Source organism: Bemisia tabaci, chromosome 1 (assembly GCF_918797505.1).
Source record: "Bemisia tabaci chromosome 1, PGI_BMITA_v3".
Classification (NCBI taxonomy): domain Eukaryota; kingdom Metazoa; phylum Arthropoda; class Insecta; order Hemiptera; family Aleyrodidae; genus Bemisia; species Bemisia tabaci.
Window position 1 is genome coordinate 28,931,713 of NC_092793.1, and position 21,666 is coordinate 28,953,378.

Consider the following 21,666-nt stretch of genomic DNA (forward strand, 5'->3'; position numbering starts at 1 on the left):
TGGAGCCTATCGAAATAAGTCAGCTCAATCATGAATTATAGTAGGTATGATGTCGACGTCAGATGAGGTCGGTAAGCTCACGCGCTTTACGAGTAGGTTATTTATTAATACGAACTTTACATGAACGCCGCTATCGTGATATTCTGTCAGCGCGCCGATGATGGATGGTGTGTCCACCGGTGTATTTGCCACGACTTCATCCAGTGATACTCGCTCCTTAAATCGAAAAAGTTTGGTTTTTTACGTGTATGCCTGTCCATTGGAAAAAGATACCTGTAAAGCCGTGCTAAGGAAGAACGCCGCGCCGTATGAACATTCAAGAGTTGCTACATTTTCCCAGATAAAACACGTATTTTTGAGGAAAGTTATGCGGTTTTATTCCTTGAAATGTTCCTATATTTTAGATTAAATTGCGAACGAAACTGTCGGAAAAAGTCGAAGAAAAGTACTCATCATTTTCCCAGTATATTCAGTTTTTCGTCGGAGAAAGACGGCAATGTCTGAGGGTTCATACGGCGTTTTTCCTTAGCGTGGCAGTGTAGTGCGTACAAAAATTCATTAGAAGAGCTAATTTCCTGAAGGCTCAAAATCACTATGATTGCATCGAGAAAGTCTGAAATACACTCCTCACTTCACAATCTGCGCATGAAATTTGTGACTTTTAAGCCTCCCGCTTCACAAATGATACTACGGCACAGGTAAACGTTTCCTAAGAGGGAGTCGTTCCATCCAACCCTTGCGCACTAGGATGCTACGCAACATTCAACATGGCCGACGCCAACTCGTCAATACTCGTATGATTATCAACTTTTTGTCGGCCTCCTGTGGTGTAGTGGTTGTAGCGCTTGCCAAATATGATCCGGAAGTCCCCGGTCTGATTCTCGGTCAGGTGACCCAACAGACCTATACCATCATCCTTGTAATAGTATGCGGGCCAGATTTTTGCTACTGCTTTGAAAAAAAATGTATGCCCTCACACTTCATAAATTATGGGTCGGGTCTACTTACGGACTGTGGAAAATTTCATGCCGACCTATGAATAGAGATAGAGGCCATTTTAGTATGAACAATTATTACGTACGAAGAGTATGCACTCTGAGGCCATACCGTATGGACCCATGCATCTATACCGTATGGACCCAGCGTCTATACCGTATGGACCCAGCGTCTATGCCGTTTGGATCCAGCGTCTATACCGTATGAACGGTAAGTTCATACACATGCTCTTCCATACACGATATGTTTACGGCACATCTCCGCTCTAGTCGTGAAAGCTAGACCATACGTGCGAGCAGTTCACACCTTACACTGAAAAAAAAAATCTCGGTGTATTTACTAAGAAAAGGGTAAAATTACCAAGAATTCAGGGTTCTATTTGATCCCAGTTTTTTCTTGGTAAAATTACCATTTATGTAATTGGTAATTATACCGAGAAATCTCGGTAAAATTATTGAACTTTCTCGGTAACTTTACTGGACCTTGGTAAAAACGCCAATATTTTTTATCGACTGTGGTAGAATTACCGAGATAAAATGGCAAAGTTACCGGGAATTGATTACCAATAAAAGTGGTATTCTTACCTGGAAAAAACAGTAAAAATACCGGTTTTTAGGTATGCTTACCAGTCTGTCTTGGTAAAATTACCAATAATTGGTAAAAAAAAGTGAGATAGCAAAGGTACCAACGGACCGTCGTAAAAACGCAGAGATTTTTTTTTCAGTGTAGATTTTCCAAGCAGTACGGACTCTCACCACATAACCATTTTTTCTTAGTGTGATTTGTTTGTATGCTTTGGAGTCGGTTTGGAATATGGTTAATGATTGGGTTTTGTTTTGCTTTGTTTCAGGCTACGCTGGCTGGGCGGGGCACGGGGGAAATGAGGCTGCGGCCGGACCTGGGGGCGGCAGTTCTGGTGGAGTGCGGAGTGGGGCCGGGAAGTGGATCGGGAGTGCGAAAGGGAGCGTCGCTGGGTGTGCACCCTCTGTCGGAGTCGCGTGTGTCCCTGTGCCTGTGCCTTGTGCAGGAGTCGCGGGGAGTTACGCGGGCGTTGGCGTCGGGGCGGCGTCGCCGAGTGCGGGGAGTGCGAGCGTCGTCGGCGCGAGTCGGCCGTTGAGCAGTGCGTGGCACACGGCCCTCATCGCTACGGCCGCGGCGAGCATGTCGGCCACGACCAACAACAACAACAATAATAACAACAACAACAACCAGTCCAAACAGCCGCCCAAGAGGCCCGTCCGCCGGGGGGGCAAGCCGCCGCCCGACCGGCCCCAGCGTGCCCTCTTCTGCCTCACCCTCAAGAACCCTCTCCGCAAGCTCTGCATCGATGTCGTCGAGTGGAAGTATCCTTTTTTTCAACAACACACCGACTTTGCCGCGCTAAGGAAGAACGCCGTATGAGCCTTCAGACGTTGCCAAATTTCCTTCGATAAAACCCGAATTTACTGGGAAATTTGCAAATATTTTCCTCCACAATTTTCGGACAATTTTGTACGCAATTGAATTGGAAATACCTGAAAATTTCAAGGAAAAATATGCTGTATTTTAGACGCATCTAAAATACACGTTTTATCAGGGGAAATTTGGCAACTCTCGAATAATATTACGGCGTTCTTCCTTCGCACGGCAGAACTATCATCTTATTTTCTTTCCTTTGTGTATCAAGCATTTATTTGCATGGTTGTAGATTAAAAAATCAAGCTCTAAGCCAAAATAAACAAGCAATATTTTAAACTACAAGTCCATGGAGATGAGGAAATATATAGAACTAACAAGAAACAAAGCAAACGTTTCTACCGCCTATAAATTGCGATCTTCTTCAGTGCATTTGTATATTTTTTCTCATATACTTGTATTCGTAGTTTGAAATATTACTTGTTTATTCTGGCTTGAAGCTCGATTTTTTTATCTTTATTCTATAACCATGTCTATTAGCCAGCCTTTAGCAATAAAATGCATTTATTTACTCAGGTAGGTACTTACTGGATATTGTACTCAGGTATTTACATGCTGAATGGGATTCCTCGGGAACAAGGAATTTTAAACGGCTACAACAAAAAAAATAATTAATCACTCAGTTGTCGAAAATGTAACGACCTTTGGCAGTGTTACAGGGAAGTGGGACGGTAAGGTGGTGCAGAGCGTTCCAGTGCGCTGTAAAAACCACTCGTGCGGCCGCTGGTCGGCGCAAAGCGCACATTAGCGCCTGCAAGAGTGCAGAAATACCTCACGCATTGCGCAAGAGTGCAGAAATACCTCACGCATTGCACCGAACGCAGCGCGGTCACTGCTCCGTGCGGAAAGCATATTAGCGCCTACAAGACTCTTGGAATACTTCACGCATTGCGCCAAACGCAGTGCGATCGCTGGTCGGCTTGAGTCGCATTTCGGCAATTCTACGTTTATTGTCCTATTTGACTTGCTTAAAACTAAAGTTGCCCATGCCCATGCTACATCATGTCAGATATTGCGCTCCGTGACTCGGTGGTCAAGTCAAGGTCTCGAGGTGGCTCATTTGCATCAATTACATGTGTCATATTATGCGTTTTGAAAAGCGAAGCTCAAAAATGCGAAAATATCAAGTGTGTTCAACGCCTAGGATACCTAGTGTGTAGGAGCGAAGGTAAACCTTTCTCCACTAAATCTTTATTGCTGTTTACTGAAAAAGCAACACTTCTTTTCGCTTTCGTGAAAGTTTTTAACCGGCCCATTGTTGGTTTTTTTTAAACGTTAAATTACGGTTATTGAAGAGTTAGCCCGATGACTCAACTCCCTGACCTGGAAGACAATAATTTGATTTCGGAGTGCTTTCTTCGGAGAGAGGTCGCTTTCAATATAGTTTAGAGTCTGCATTACCTTACCTTTTCGGTTCACGGATATCATACCTTACCTACCCATCATATCTACTGGGCCTCCTCCCAATTGCTATTTTGTGGGTGTGCATACTTTCTCTGGATTGCCCCGTTAAAGAAATGCACAGCACCCATGAAAAATAGACTCGATGAAAGTCGACTGCAGTATGCCCATGAAGAAAAGACTTTCAGCGGGAATCGACTTCAGCACCATAACAAATAGAATTGCATCCAAAGTCGCTTCAACATTGGCTAAATGGGACTTTATGCTAAATGGAACCATAAGGAAATCTTTTAAATCAAAAGGAATTATACCAAAGGGTCACAGGGGCATTAAGGGGGGGGGATTACATACAGTATGCAAATCCTATTTCATCCTTTGCATGCTTTACTATTAAGCATAAATACATCCAATTAACGAACCGAATCCATGTTGATTATCATTTTTCCCCGCGAATATTTTTGTCATCATCTCCGCAAAATTTTTCTCCCTTAAATTTGCGGACTTAACATAAAACGTTTAAAACAAAACGATTCGAGGTCGAAAGACTTAAGGAGAGTGGGACCTGTTTCATAGAAGTACAATTAAGGTAACGGGCTCCAACAAGAAGTTCAGAATGAATATTCGGAAGTCGTGTATACTCGCAGTTAGAATTATTGGGAACGGAAGAACCCCAATATCTTCGCGCCTTTATCGAAAAATTGCCTATGAACACTTCGCCGTTTGATATAAAGCCAAGTGTACATTTTTGTGTAAATATTAGCATAGAAAGCAAATTTTTCGAAATATCTGGCACCGGCAGATAGTATTTCGATTTATTTTTTATTAGATTCCTCCTGGATAATTCCTGTGGTTCCTCAAGGCAAGCGATGATGCCTTTTTATCGGAGACATCATAAAAACCGATAAAATTTTGCTTGATATCGATGTCATTAATAAGTGTTTCAGCTTCTAAAAAGTTGAAAGTCGAGGAAACAAAAGCACCTAATCGCTTTTTTAGTACTTAAATCATCTACCGTTCACCAAGCTACGAGGCAGTGGCGTGGCGTGCTTTGCGATGTATCGACTCTGCAGTTTAAACTTATGGAAAATCATCGATAAACTGGTTGTTCGCAACGAACCCCTTAGAAATCGATTCTTTGCCATAACTTCAAATGAGGAAATATCGATAATCGATCATTCACGCTTCGCCACTGCTACGAGGAGGGAGAGCCGGAGAGAAATCGGAAGAAATAATAAAACGTCAATTTTCAATCCCACGACTTTGTGTCATTCGAGAGTCGACGCAGGATACCCAAGTTTAATGACAGCAAAAAGTTTCCTCTCCATAAATTAAAATGGCGACGTTTTTATGAGCTCCAGCCAGTAGTTGGCTCCGAAAAAGGCTCCAAACAAAACAAGGGACCCCGGTTCGTCGTCGGGTTGGTGAGCGTATCGAGTTGTTTTGGAAAGCGTAACTAGGCCAGCAGCGCGTCGCCGGCTCCGAGGTCCACGTGTGAGGAAAAGTCGGACGTTTCTTTGGATTCTTCCTGGAATGGCTTAAAATAGGAGCTATCCCTGGAGCGTCTATTTTCCTCGGTATTAAGCTTAATAAACTACTCGTAAACTGCGCTTACCCCAGGATTAATTCCAGACTGTGGTCGCCCGCCAGGCTGGAAGCTGCCAAGACTTTTCAATGAAGAAGGGAGAATTCTTTATGTTGGGGCGAATTTCGAAACTAGGCCGTCATTACGTGTGTGCGCGTGTGGTTGCATGTGAGGGAGTAATGCCTTTCCCCGCGCGCCTCACACTGACATAGTCTCCAGACTCTCCAGGCCATTTGGGATTTGCCATTGGGCCATGACTCGCCTCTACCGCTTCTTCCTGCGTTTTGATTTATAAAGGCTAACGCGAACCAGCCTTTAAAGCACCTAAATGTCCATTTAGTTCACGCTCAAAGGCAAAACGTTTCATACACCTTACTTATCAAGTTGTCCGAGCATACCGACGGATGATGCAACATTTTGTTTCCAGGACTCTCCAACTTTTCATGTCCTGATTTTTGACCAGGAATTCGCGAGAAAGATGAATTCAAAGCAGTGGCGATTTGGCAAGTTGGCAACACTCTTTTTCCTCCGTATAAATCCATTGAAAATATCGATTTTGGGTGAGGCAAGCTGCCCGTTAAGAATCGATTGTTTTACCTGCATTTAAATGGAGAGAAACGAGTGTTGCCAACTTTCAACAATCGCTACTGACGCAAAGTCAATGTTCGCCCCGCCTGAGGTTTGTGATCTCGCGGTACAGCGAGACCTGAGGTCTAGGTGTGTCGGGCGATAACTATTTTTAGGCACCTCATCTGTGCTAATCTTCCTGGGTGGACTGGAGGGCGGGAGTCCCAGACCCACGGCTTTAAAAATAATTCAACGGGTTTTCTAAGCGACACCGTTGTCAAATCGACGATCTAAAATCAAATGCTCGAGTATTTCGCTCGTATCTGCACTCAGTGAGGTCCCGTGAAATCTAACTCGATTTCGTACGCGTCCCGAATACCTGCACATTATCTCTCCTCACCACTCAGACTATTTAGTAGATTCTAGGTGTTGGAAAACTGAGTCAGTAGTAAATACTAATGCTTGTTTTCGGGTTTTCTTTGTTTAAAAATAATGTGTATCGAACCATTTTTGAAAATTCGAATCGTGCGTCCAGGATAAAATCCGTTACTTTCTTTTTCCATAGGATACTACTCACCGTAGAAGAAACTTACACTCCGAAGAATCACTGCCATCGCGGTTGTTTAACATGTTTGTTGAACAACTATCGTAATTTTTTTTTGAAAAACAGCGGTGAATCTTTGGAAACGCGTTTCGCTGTTTTACTGTGTTGCGTCTCTTCCGTCATACTTTATTTTCCACATGGAAAGTCTTCCAGTTTTGACGTTGAGAACTACTCAACGTCATCTCTTTAAAACTTTGGGAATTCTGCCCTCTATTAGAAGAATATTCTGTTAAGAACTGAAGAGAAATGAAGATTTTGAAACATCGCCATGGGCAAAAATAAGGGGGTTTATTGGCCTTCGGAAATGTAAGAAATTTTGCTAAGTAAATGTGCGCATCTTTTCTCTTTTAAATAGTAATTGCATCAACTTCTCGATGGAAACAGCTCATAATAGCTCCTGACACGACACAAGTTTTCTAACTTTTCCGGGAGTAGCCCCCAGATCCCCCTCTGGTGCTACAGAAATCCTTCAACTCCTTAACAGTTCACCTGCCTCTCTTTGGATGGATGGAGCTAGGACATAATCCAAAATTTCTCGAATCAATAGAAACAAACCGCAGACTTCATCATGCTCAGGAATTAGGTCACCTATTATCAAAGGCAAATATCTACCGTCTGTCAACATTTCTGATGCAGATAATTTCAGGGAATCATCCTTCAAAACACGAGAGAAATCTAGAGGTTTGTTTCTATAGTCATGCCCATAGTCAAAATCTAGTATTCTGGCACATAAAATCTCATAAGAAAAGTATTGAATATCAATACAATAATTGAGGATAAAAATTATATCTAATGCTGCTAAACTTTCTAGCATATCATGCATTGGGTCCACGCCACCATGGGAAATTGCCTTAAATCCTTTCACTTGATTCCAAAACACACTTCTCATTGATTCCAGTGCTAGAAACATCATTTAATGCCAAGTCGGCTTCATAATTTTCAGAATTTCTGAACAGGGTTGGATCTTCCACGCACCGCGTGCGCAACGTAGTTTTGAAAACTTTGCAAATACGACAGCATTAATTTGCAGTGAAACATTCTACAAAACCCAGCACCTGATGCAGTCCAAGATTGTCTCCACAGAATAATGCTGTGATGAAACGGACACGCTTAATATCGTTACCTAACTTAATATCTATGCCAGTTTCTCTGAGGAAGTTCAATTCTTGTATCATTACATTAAAAGTTCTATCATTACCAAATTCCTCCCTATCCTTCCCTTTAAAAAGAAGGCATAGAAATATTGAATTGAGGCATGAATGAATTCTAGGTGGGAGGCAAGGAATAACATCATACAATGCACTGAGTTCATTTACACTAGCATGAGATCCAAGCGGGTTGTCTGTCTCATACTCATCGTTGTATATGAAAAGAGGCAAGTATATACCCTCTTTTTCTTGTCTAGCCTCTTCTTCATACCGTTTCCATGCTTTACCTTGAATAAAATAGGATAGGATATGAGAATCCTGTTTCAAGCGGAGCTGGAGTAACCCTACAGAGCCTTTTTGGTGGATTGTCTTATAGTGGTTCCCAGACTCTCCTAGGTGAGGTGCCCTTTCTGCCTCCTCCCCCCCCCCCCCCCCCCTACGAAAAGTTCCCAGTTCTGGCCATGAATTACTGCAGATCGAAATACAATTTTTGCGATCTCTCTGTCAATATTTCATCTTCTACTTGCATTTTTTTATCGTTTGAGTCAGTGGCGAGACGTGAATGATCGATTTATCGATATTTCCCCATTTGAAGCTTTGGTAAAGAATCGATTACTAAGGTGTTCGTCGCGAATTACCTGTTCGTCGATCCTTTACATAGGTTTAAATGACAGATCAATCGATATATCGCAAAACACGCTACGCCACTGGTTCGATCAATCGATCTTTCAATCAAGGATGTGGAAATCATGAGAGTGTTACTTGGATTGACCTCTTTACGTTAGCGTGGTCTCATCGTCGTCCCTTTCTGAAAAGCACAAAATAAAAGGGAAAGGTGATTTTTAAATTTAGTGTGCATCTACAAATTGAACGCGAATAAGTCTAGAAGGACCGAAACGCTCGTCAGTTTACCATTATAGAGATGGACTCAGTGTCGCGTCATCCGTCACATTGGCAGCCATGCCTCCAAATCACTGCCTTCTCCATAGTGGCGCGGTTGCCATGGCGTTGGACTGAATGCGCTTAAAATAGACATGATTGATGTATTAGAATAATTGTATGAAAAATAGAAACAAGCAGGAAGCTCCAACGCATTGGCGTCGGAGAGCGGCTCTGGGGGCAGTAGTTGTAGTCAAGAATGAGGGCCTAGACACATTTTGTCATTGATGTACAATCCGACAACTGTCGATTCATGTTTTGTAACTTAGCAGATTTACGTAGCCGGTGTATAAATGTGTATTGGGCTTTGATATGGCGAATACATGGCATTATCACTTGTTGTATACTTTTAATTTTGAAAGCTCTTTGGAGGTCCGCTTCCTAAAAAATCTCTGGTTGATAAGTCGTTTAGCGAGGCTGCAAAAAATTTGCATTTTTATATCTGAAAGTGTAGGTATTGGTTTTTTGTATAATTGTTTTTTTGGATTGCTGGAAAAGTAACGCATACTTCTATAATTTAGGACTGAGTCAGGGAAATATAAGGTTCGTTAAATAGTAAATATTCCTAGTACCGTGTGACACTATTGTTAACGAAAAGTTTTTGCAACTTGTCAAAGAGGTTGTTGAATGATCTTCGAATAACTTTTGATGAGCTAGAGGTAATGGTTCTATCTGCAGCTCGTGGACTTCTGTACGATATTGTCCAGAATCATCTAAATTTTCAAAAAGTGTCCGCTTGTTCGATACCCAATTTGCTCATTCATGCATACAAGGAGAAGCGCATGAAAGCTTTAGCAGACATTTTGGAGATGAATCAAGAATTAGATGAAGAATTTATGACTTAAATCACGGCACCTTAATCACGGGATGACCTTAATTACGGCAACTATTTATTGTCCATGAGATGCAGATGGTTCCATTTCCCTAGCTCATCAAAAGGTATTCGAAGATCAATTTCATCAGCCACCCGTACGAACCACGTTTCTAGTGACCCGTACTTGCTTCGCACGTATGAAACATACAATCAGAGAAAACAGAATTCATCTTACAATAATCAATAATCAGTAGGACATGAATCGTTGCGATGTATAATACGACATTATAATGCGGCATTACTATTGTAATTCATTTTAATGTTTAGGGGCATTATAAATCATTATTGCCACGTCGGAATGAAATGTTGTAGACTGAATTGAAAAGCATGTTGGCAAAATTTATTATAAAAATAGTATAACATGTAGGTACATAACATAAAGGTAATACAAATTAAATGATTAGAGCGTGTATATTTCATTACATTATAGGTATATTACAATCATTTTTGTCATTGTTGGAAATTTTGATAGTTTGAATTTTGATAGTTGATAGTTGATAGTTTGAGAGTTGAAAATTTGGTTATTTTATTTAGTTAAGGTGATTCGATAGACGCCATATTTTGTGTCAGAATGGCATGCGACATATCCCATCAATTGGTTCCATTTTTTCATTTACTCATCATTTTTCTCCAATTTTAAGTTTCGCAATTCTGTTTTCAGGAGACTAAAGCACTCACTTATCAATTTGTATATTTATATTGAGTTAAGGGTAGAGACGTATTCCTCACCGGAATTGAGGAATGGAGGTGTTACAGTAAGTCCGGCATTAGGTTCCATTTCGACATCAGCGACGATCAACGCTACGATACTGGAAGCCAGTCTTCCGATATTAAATCCCTAGCGGGGAAGAAAAAAAATGCCTAGATTTCGCTAAAAATCCCTAAATCCCCAGATTTGCTCAAATATACTTAAAAAATCCCTAGATTTTGCAAAAAGCGCCATTTTTTTATGAAGAATCATGATGTCATTCGATGTAGCGATTTGCAATATTTAAATCTGATTGGCTCGTTTGAATTTTGGCGCTCTCTGAAAGCAGTGCTAATCCAGACCAATAAAATGAAAGAATATTAGTTGATTTCTTATTATTAACAGGTTGAATGCAGTTGAATGTCAAGTACATCGAAGGACGCAATCGTTTTAATTTCCGGCTTATTTGCGGGGAAAATAGTGTTGCCAAAAAGGCCTACAAAATATAGATGAAAAAATGTTTTCGATTGTCGAAGCTAGAATTGAGGTTAAAAAGTTGATTTTTGGTAACTTTACCTCATCAAAAAAAAATCCCTAGATTTCCTGAAAAATCCCTAAATCCCTGGAAATTCCGGAAAATCCCTAAATCTAGGAATAAACTCTTAGACATCGGATGGCTGTTGGAAGCATTAGAGTCAACATTTGAAACGCTGCTGCAGAATTTGCCGGGAGTATAATCGAGTGTTGAAAGTCAGTAGAATTGAACAATGTAATAATTGCTTTCCGAAATAAGCGTTATAATAAAAAAACAACGAATCTGAACTGTTAATACTGGAACACACCTTCTGTAAATGTACCTTGCGAGAGATAAGTAAAAAAATAGATGTACTGGAGGAGAAGTGCTTCTCCACAGAGTTTGAAGAAGGAAAAAAAATGCCCAAATTTACTTACTTCAGCATTTTCGGCAAAATCACTGCAATTTCCGAACCTTTTTCTGGCCAGGGGCCAAAATTAAATGATTATGAAGGGCCACTTAGATGTTGTAGATAAAAATAGGACTGTTGAAAAAGTCGCCGTTTTCAATAAATATGTACCCGGAATGGAAGACATCTAGGGGAAAATTGTTACGATTTTCCGATGCAAATATTTTCCTACAATCTATTTTCCTGCGTTTTGGGATTATACGTACTAAGCAGGCTAAGGGCCCGTTCGCCAAAACTAATCGGAACTGTATGAATGAATTGCTCCTTTTAAAAATCAAAACAATATCGAATTGCGATATATTACACAGTTAAGATAGGGCTATGTCCTGTCGTAAGCGGCGACATAAAGTCGATATCATTTCAATAATCGCCCCAATGGCCACGATAGTTGTTAGACGTTTACGGTTTCCCTGGTAACCTTTGTTTGCTATCAGCTGATATCGAGTAAATGACTAGGAAGCTCCAACCCAGTGGTTAAAGCTTCCTTAACCGCGAAAACTTTAAAATTCAAATTTTCAAATTTTGAACGTAAAGTACATTTTTTCCATCACGAGATAAAAGCACAAACAAGTTTTGAATTGTTGACTGTATCACCATGATTCCAAAAATACAATACACAACATAGCATTGACTAACAATAAAACAGTATGCAATAAAATAAAGTCATGACAAGGAACATAGCCGAAAATGGCGCCGATTCCCATCAACCAACGCGCGGTCTCTACAATGTAACTGCTGCATTGATACTCCCCAGCTGGGACCGTCCGGAATAGCAGCTCTAGTGCAAGCACCAGAGCCGCTAAAAAAGTGAAATAAAATCAACAGTGTGTTATGAGCATTCAGTTATCATCATATTAATGTGTTAAATTGACGTCTAGTTTTTTCTCACCGAAAAAGGCCGCCCTTGACGCGAAAGAGGAAAGTCTAGTCGTAAGCGGGCCAACGTTTTATCCCCGGTGACAAATGGGGTGACTACGTCTCTTCCACCTCATCTTCCGCTTCGTAATTTACATGCTTCTGCTTTCGGCTGGGTGCGAGTATTATCGAAGATGAAATACGAGATCCCTAAGGTCGTCCGCGACACATTTGATTAAACCCACCATATTGAAGTGGCGTCGTTGTCGAACTGCCCTCTGGTTTCATCGGAAACAACACTTGAACACTGAGGTCACTGCGTACACAGAATGTATTAAAAAGTTTCGAACACGTCGACACAATTGTCAAATTACCTGAAAGTTTAACGCAAGGGGAGTGTATAATGCCCAAGTACATACATTGGTAGCCTGCAGCAACTTTCTTGGACCGGTCGATGCAAAGCGTCAACTGGGGTTTTTTACTTCTTCCTCAGTATTCTCTTCTTTAAGTTTATCTGTCTCCCCAATGAAGATGTTGCAGATGCATGTGTGAGGAATTTGCGATTTGATTCTTGATTTTTCTGTAAAAGTTCGCGTGAAACACGATGGTGCCACTGGTTTTCTCTGAAATCAACTCCCAAGCTCAAAAAAAGCTCGCAAGTTGAGGCCAAAATGGAGGGGATATCCCACGCTACCCTGAGAGTCCACGTCTACATCAATACAAACTCTCCATGCGAAGATATAGGGATCAAATACATTAGCAGGGTAGACGTGTTTTCAGTTTCAGAGTCCTCAAATTAAGTGGCAGCCCTGTCAATGTATTTGCTCCCTATCTTTGCATGGAGAGTTTGTCTTGATGGAGAGGTGGACTCTCAGGATAGCGTGGGATATCCCCTCCATTTTGGCCTCAACTTGAGAGCTTTTTTTGAGCTTGGGGGTTGATTTCAGAGAAAACCAGTGGCACCATCGTGTTTCTCGCGAACTTTTACAGAACAATCAAGTATCAAATCGCAAATTCCTCACACATGCAACATCTCCATTAGTGCTTAAACAGATTCCACGAGTTCGAAGCATCTTCGTATAGCTGCATGTATAATATCCGTTTAAGGACTGCTTATATAAATATGCCGCTGACAAGGCAACTGTGCATAAGCTTTGTCGGCAAAAAGGTTTTGCGTTGGGATCCTGGGTTCTACCGCCTTTAATGCACCTGTCTTTTGTTTCTCTGAGGAGTGTCTGGAAGATATCTGTTACCGCATAGAGTGGCTTTGAAGGGGGATCAGTTCGACGCTCCCCTGACGTAATGGCGTAACTGGCTTTTGAATTGAGCCCTAATCTCCTCATAACCGCATAACAAGAATTCCCTGGTAGGCTTGTGAATTTTTGTAAAATAATGATTTTTTTTTCGCTCATAATTTTTCTGAGAATTTGTTTGAGCGGGTGGTTTGACTTCACTTATCAAGAATCATTAAATATCTTCGTGAAGAGTTGATCACGGTAAATCTCGTTGTGCGCAGCGTGTTTTACGTGAAATTTTGGCCAAGAAACATATATCAGAATGCTGAAATTCGTACCTTGTCTAGTGGTCCATTCTATAATTATTTACACTAAAAGCAATCAAAAGTTTTTTTTGTTTTTTTGTTTTTTTTTGTTTTTTTTTTGTTTTTTTTTTTTTACTGGCCTCAGTTATAAAAGAATAAATAATAAATTGTTTCCCCATCATAAGATAGGTGACTGTAAGGGCCTATATTGGCCCTTCTATTGGTCAATAATTTGAATTGCGCAAAAAAAAAAAGTATTCACGCGGCAACTCCAATACAGTTTAAGATTTGGGCTAAGTTTTAAAGTTGTATGGCATAATAAGGGTAGTGTGTCCGAAGTGGAGTTTCCCCGCGTTCACTCACGAACATCGTGTAAAATAATAAATTTTTCGATTTAGTTGTTTTCGAGTTCAGGGTTGACTGCCTTTTTTTTCTTCTTTTTTTTCTTGGAGTATTTTATTTCTTATGATACACCAAATATCATATTCGAAGGAAAAGTAGCCAACTTTGCGCTCACAGTCAAATTATGACTAAGGTATCGACAAAGTTTCTAGTTTTAACTGCTGCAAGAGAAAGGCACGTAGAGGTCGAATTTTTGACACAGATATTCTATTTCCTCATGCGATACTGCGGATCAAAACTGAGCCAGTGCCTCAAGATAATTTTATTGAAAATCAATTTTTCCAGGCCAGGAACTATTTGATAAAAAAAGTAATCTACTTAGAAACTATATTAAGCCCTTTGAATTTTAGGGTCAGACTTTACATTCGTTTATGAAAAGCACACACATTCACATGTCATTGAATCCGTTCTAAGTTTGTTGATTCCGTAGAACATGTCAAAGATCTTTTTGGCTTTTATTTACCTTTATTTTCTCAATTCTTCAAGTATAACATGAAGATATATTGGAGTATACCCCTGTTTACTCTCGAGTGAGATTGCGTGAATGTTCCGCAAGATTTGCGAAAATGGGCGGGACCAATTTCAAAGAATCAATTTTGACCAAATGGTTGGATTTTTATACCCGCCAAAATTCTCCGTGCCTTTTAAGAATATGAGTATGTTCTAAAGTTAGTTCTGAACTACCCTATATTTTGCAGATGAAACGATTTTACAAATGTACTTCTATCCCTTCGTACGAAAAAGTTGGCCAGAGAGTGGTTCCTCCTTTTATTTATTTCGAGCATTTATTAGCGTGGAATTGGAAAGGGGGACGGTTTATGTAGCCCCTGGATTCAGACGTTGCTGCTTACCAATTATAAATATTGCAAAATTTATAAACCTGAGAGGGGGATGCGGAAAAGAGATGGTGAGGGAAGGAAGAGGCCCACACACACGAATATCTCAGATGAGGATAACACAACGTGCGCTACAGATGTGTGTGAGAATCTGAAAAATTGTGCGCGGGTATATATGGGCTATAGGAAAAACGTCAAAATTAATACTGCAAAAAGCAACCCATCCCAACCATCCCTTTCAGCCAGGGGCAAGGCTAAATGAGATCACTTAATTTTTTTTATGTTTCTCAAACTATTACTCTTGACCTGTTCGCGAACAGCAAAAAGCTGACCTGGAGAAGGCAGATTGTAAATCACGTCTAATTATTGACAGCGGTTGTCATATTCAACGGCATTTTCTCCCGGAAATCAACCCAATGTCTCTTTTTACGTTACAGCGCGGCAATCTTGTAATTTTGCATAATTGTTTCGGGGTGGGTTAACGGCAGAGAGGTCATTAGGTGGATCTGAGCGTTCATCAAGAATGTCATCGCCGTCACTAATCTGAAACTGAGGTGCCTTGAGAGCCCTCAGTCCCTCGGATCCTCCCTGTAGCTTATTTTTATTTACTTTTTAATTGCAAGGCTTTTTTAACCGTCCCAGAGTCATTTTACTTTTTCTGGAACACATTTTTGATAATTTATTGCAGGAGGACCACTGCCTCTTTTTAATGCGTTTTTAACAGGTACATTTCGACCAAGTCCATAGCTGTTTATTCTCATAATGAACCCTAGGGGGTAAGCGCTCTGACCGCCTCACAGTCAAACCCCCCGCAGCGTTTCCCACCTCAGTCGTTGTGCGTGTTATCCTCATAATTTTATATTATAAAGCATGGTTCGTAATGATGTCTCCCGAATTTCCTAGAATTCATGCATGACTACATTAAATGGGCATGCCTCGAGGAGTGGATGGTTTCCAATTTTCCAGTTATATCTTCGTTGTTTCTCTGGTGACTTGTTTTTAAAAGAATCATACCTTAAAGACGACATAGAGGACGTGACGAAATATACATCAAAATTTGCGGTTTTAGTTAAAAATTTCATGTCCGACCCCTCCGATTGACTCGATCCTTAGTGCGACGTCGCACAGTGGAACGAGTTTTTGAAAGAAGTCGGACATGAAATTCTCGACAATAGTTGTAAAATTTTACGTTAATCTCGTCACAATTTTATTTTCAAGGGGTGTTTTTTCCAGCAAATTTCACGATCAAACCTATGAAACTAATTTTAAAACATCAAAATTTCATACTCATGAATTTATACGCTTGTGAAGTTTTAAAACGTGTCCGACCTCTCCCATTGACTATATTATATTTCCCATTGACATGAAATATTCTAAGCAACTACATGCTATAGATATGATAACTGGGAGGGAGGAGGAAGGGGCGAGGGGGTTTTTAAATTCCTTAGTTGGCTTCACGCTGAAAATTACATGTATAGGGTGATCCAAGTCTGCAATTACCTTCTTCATCAATAACTTCTGCTTCTCCTTTTCTACGTGATGTCTCACACAAACCATGGGAGGTGATAACTCTTCTTTTGCGGGAGTACGTCTCAAATAGTTTTCCTCTGGGGTTTATTTTCTTGCTTTTTCCTAAGGAGACCCCCGGCGTATAATAAACATACGGGCTTTCAGAGGGAAAACAAATTTTTATGGCTGTTGCCAAATATTTAAATTCATCGGGGAGAATCCTTATATTACTCGAAGTTTTAAGTTCATGGTTGATGATGCAGTCTACTAAGTATTTCCTCATGACATCGTCAAAGCAGTCAATTTCTTTAGAGCGAAGAACAGTTTTTCCGTCTAAAGTTGTTTCAAGAATGTCAGTAATATATTTAATTCCCTATCCACTGTGCGTCGGTGGATTTTTACAGGGACGTTCCGAATTAACCCCAACTTGGGCAGTTTGGATGTCGGGGGGCTTGGGGTTTGGTGGGGTTGCTTATTATCCACAGCGGAATCATCCGAGTAGCCGCGGGGGTGGTATTACTCGGCGTGACGGAGGGGGTAATTTGAACCGAGGTGGACAGCGGACAATAAACTCGTTTGTTCCCTCGGTTTCGTCCCTGCCTGCCCGTAACAAGCTGTGTTTATTTGCTCTTCCCTCGGTCTCGATTCCCACCGGAAACATCGGTGTTACTTGAGCCTTGTTTCCACCGCCAAATCAAGCCGATAAAATAATGATATAATCGTCTATCAGTGCAAGCGCCGTTCTGGATGATCATCTCTTCGAAACGAGCGGCGGATGAAACTGACAGAAAGCGCATCTCCATTATCATTTGTACCCAGAGTTAAGAATTTTCGCGAAAGATTATAAAAAGAAATTTCGTGAAATTTCAAGAAATTTTATTTAACACTCAGAATTCAGGATTGAACCCTGTGTATCTGGAGGCTCCTAGCACACAAAAACGACCGACCGGCTAATCGTTTCACGCGACTCGAGATCAGTCACTTGTGACCTCTAAACGGCTTTTTGTGTGGAATATTTGCTCTTTGTGTATCTGGAGGCTCCTAAGCTTACAAAAACGACCAATCGACTGATCGTTGCACGTGACTCGAGATCAGTCACTTGTGACTTTTAAAAGGCTTTTTGTGTGGCATATATGCACTTTGTGTATCTGGAGGCTCCTAAGCACACAAAAATGACCGACCGGCTAATCGTTTCACGCGACTCGAGATCAGTCACTTGTGACTTCTAAACGGCTTTTTGTGTGGAATATATACACTTTGTGTATCTGGAGGCTCGTAAGCACACAAAAACGACGAATCGGCTGATCGTTGCACGTGACTCGAGATCAGTCACTTGTGACTTTTAAAAGGCTTTTTGTGTGGCATATATGCACTTTGTGTATCTGGAGGCTCCTAAGCACACAGAAATGACCGATCGGCTGATCGTTTCACGCGACTCGAGATCAGTCACTTGTGACTTTTAAACAGCTTTTTGTGTGGAATATTTGCTCTTTGTGTATCTGGAGGCTCCTAAGCACACTAAAACGACGAATCGGCTGATCGTTGCACGTGACTCGAGATCAGTCACTTGTGACTTTTAAAAGGCTTTTTGTGTGGCATATATGCACTTTGTGTATCTGGAGGCTCCTAAGCACACAAAAATGACCGACCGGCTAATCGTTTCACGCGACTCGAGATCAGTCACTTGTGACTTCTAAACGGCGTTTTGTGTGGAATATATACACTTTGTGTATCTGGAGGCTCCTAGCACACAAAAACGACCGACCGGCTAATCGTTTCACGCGACTCGAGATCAGTCACTTGTGACTTCTAAACGGCTTTTTGTGTGGAATATATACACTTTGTGTATCTGGAGGCTCGTAAGCACACAAAAACGACGAATCGGCTGATCGTTGCACGTGACTTGAGATCAGTCACTTGTGACTTTTAAAAGGCTTTTTGTGTGGCATATATGCACTTTGTGTATCTGGAGGCTCCTAAGCACACAGAAATGACCGATCGGCTGATCGTTTCACGCGACTCGAGATCAGTCACTTGTGACTTTTAAACAGCTTTTTGTGTGGAATATTTGCTCTTTGTGTATCTGGAGGCTCCTAAGCACACTAAAACGACGAATCGGCCGATCGTTGCACGTGACTCGAGATCAGTCACTTGTGACTTTTAAAAGGCTTTTTGTGTGGCATATATGCACTTTGTGTATCTGGAGGCTCCTAAGCACACAAAAATGACCGACCGGCTAATCGTTTCACGCGACTCGAGATCAGTCACTTGTGACTTTTAAAAGGCTTTTTGTGTGGCATATATGCACTTTGTGTATCTGGAGGCTCCTAAGCACACAGAAATGACCGATCGGCTGATCGTTTCACGCGACTCGAGATCAGTCACTTGTGACTTTTAAACAGCTTTTTGTGTGGAATATTTGCTCTTTGTGTATCTGGAGGCTCCTAAGCACACTAAAACGACGAATCGGCTGATCGTTGCACGTGACTCGAGATCAGTCACTTGTGACTTTTAAAAGGCTTTTTGTGTGGCATATATGCACTTTGTGTATCTGGAGGCTCCTAAGCACACAGAAATGACCGATCGGCTGATCGTTTTCACGTGACTCGAGATCAGTCACTTGTGACTTTTAAACGGCTTTTTGTTTGGAATAAATGCACTTTGTGTATCTGGAGGCTCCTAAGCACACAAAAATGACCGACCGGCTAATCGTTTCACGCGACTCGAGATCAGTCACTTGTGACTTCTAAACGGCTTTTTGTGTGGAATATATACACTTTGTGTATCTGGAGGCTCGTAAGCACACAAAAACGACGAATCGGCTGATCGTTTTCACGTGACTCGAGATCAGTCACTTGTGACTTTTAAACGGCTTTTTGTTTGGAATATATGCACTTTGTGTATCTGGAGGCTCCTAAGCACACAAAAATGGCCGATCGGCTGATCGTTTCACGCGACTCGGGATCAGTCACCTGTGACTTTTAAACGGCTTTTTGTTTGGAATATATCGACGGTGAAAGTCGGCAATCACATAACTCGATTTGCGACGTCGCAGACTTCCTGTCATACTTTATTCTTTAAGCGGAAAACTACTCAACGGTAATTCCTTAAAACTGCCGTAATTTTTCTTCTATGTGCGAGGAAAATTCTGCAAAAACTGCAAGGAATCATGTCCATTTGTTATCCTTTAAAAAAATAACATAGTTGCGGAGATTTTCAGACACCGCAAACGAGTTATGTGATTGCCGACTTGCACCGTCGATATGCACTTTGTGTATAGTCCAGGCGCCTGGTAGCTAAAAATGAGGCTTCCTGGAATTCCGGGTACACAGCAATTCTTTTGGCTTACTTTACGTCTTTTGGGTCGCTGAATCCGAATCTGAAGTTTCCTATACCGCGTATTTGGTGAGCATTTTCCGCCATTTTGAAAGAATGGCCTATAAAAGGCCTTTTTTTGTGTTTTTTTTATATAGCGGCTACGCATAAGAAAAAGTCCCATATATAGTTAATGTTTTGAATAGCTGACATAATTTGCAAGAAAATGGTGTATACATATCCTAAGTTTGCTTAAAAATTGAGGAAGATATAGCATCGTGAACATCGCGCCCATTCACGTTTTCGCGGCACACCCGTTAACGCGCGATCCGGCTCGCCGCGGTCAGCCAAGTTCCGAAGCGTTCCCAAGTTCCGAGATCCAAGGTTCCTCAATTTTTGAGCAAACCTAGCATTTTATTGTACCATTTTCTTCCAAATTACGGCAGCTTGTCAAAACATTAACTGATTTTGGGACTTTTTCTTATGCGTAGCCGCTATACCAAAAAAACCGCAAAAAAGGCCTTTTTAGACCATTTTTTTCAAAATACCGGAAAATGCTCGCCATACACGCGGTAGGAAACTTCGGATTCGGATTCAGCGACCAAAAAAACATAACGTAAGCCAAAAAAATCGCTGTGTACCCAAAATTCCAGGTAGACTTACTAGGCGCCTGGACTATTCTGTTAGAAAAAACTAGCATTTTTGACATTTTGTCGGTCGTAAGAAATTTCATAAAATTTCTTCTGAAATTTCACGAAATTTCATTCGATGAAATTTCTTTTAGCAACTCTGTTAGGACCGAGTTTATCAGATAGGAACCAACCCACATTTTTGAAAAAATTATGTTACGAATGTTTTCGATATGTGCCTAACAGAGAAGGAATTATATTAGGTGCTAGATTTTCCAGTTATGTATGTTCTCTAAGAAATCTAATCGAGTGACAGTAGTATTAAAACAGTAGATTCCTGAATTTCAGTGTTAAACGAACCTAGTGAATCTGCTGGACGACTGGTTAGCACTGTTAAAAAACTCTACAGTTTCGACTACTAGATTTCTTAAGGATCACAAATCTATAACTAGACAGTGAAACGCTTAATACTTTTCTTTCCTCTGTGTAATCTACCTCTCTTACGTTCGCTATTTTTTCCCCGTTTCTTTTGTTATTTTTATTAGATATACTATTGAGCGACACTGCGTACAAATTAATATTTCATCAAGTATGAGATCAGATTTCGCCAACCTTAATCATCTTAAAAGCTTTTCAGGAATTCCGACCTAATCCAGGCTTGAATGAAGATGTCAAGTCGGCCGCTCATTACTTTCTCCACGGTAGTCAGATTTACACCATAAACGTATTTAGCGGCTTTCTGTATACTGCATAACTAGTTTCCTCTCAACAGTCTGCTGACCAAGAGCATCTCTGAATATTGTTACCTATGAGAGTAAAACTAAATCCCTGTGAGTGATAGTGCCGACGTCAGTTACTAATACTCGTCTCGAAACCCGTAAAAAGATCAGGGTTGTTGTAACACTGGAAGAAAAAAACACATTGGATCTAGAGTCCATACTCTTGAAAACATTGACAAGAAAAAATATTCTTGATTCAATCGGATTTTGGCTTGAATCAAAACGAAATCCGCTTAAATAAAGAGGCTTGGTTCTTGATTTAAGATAAATTCTGATTGAATCAAGAGTACTTTTTCTTGTCGATGTTTTTAAGAGTCTGGACACCAGATCCAATGTGTTTTTTTTCCAGTGAAGTCTTCATCGGTATCAGTATTTTGCCGATTAGTCCTGCCTGGAAAATAATGCTTGTAACTAGAGAATCTACTTTTCGTATCATTCTTTGATATTAGAGTCATGGAATGCAAACTCATTTCTCCCTCTATGGTGGACCATAAAATGTGATTGCTCGAATACGTTAAAGGTTCATGAATCGCACTGAAATCGTGGAGAAAAGGAAATACGTTT

General features: G+C 40.8%; 1 protein-coding gene across 10 annotated transcripts in view; it reads left to right on the top strand.

Annotated features, from left to right (window-relative positions):
* The window catches only part of Ca-alpha1D (Ca[2+]-channel protein alpha[[1]] subunit D), a 286,209-nt gene that overhangs the window by 135,507 nt on the left and 129,036 nt on the right, over nt 1–21,666 (top strand). For all 10 annotated transcript variants that reach the window (XR_011899720.1, XM_072299452.1, XM_072299460.1 and 7 more), the window contains exon 2: nt 1,847–2,339. Coding sequence is in view for 9 of the 10 variants with exons in the window: in XM_072299452.1 (XP_072155553.1) it covers nt 1,847–2,339 (493 nt within the window). In the remaining variant the exon portion in view is untranslated. The remainder of the gene's footprint in view (nt 1–1,846; nt 2,340–21,666) is intronic.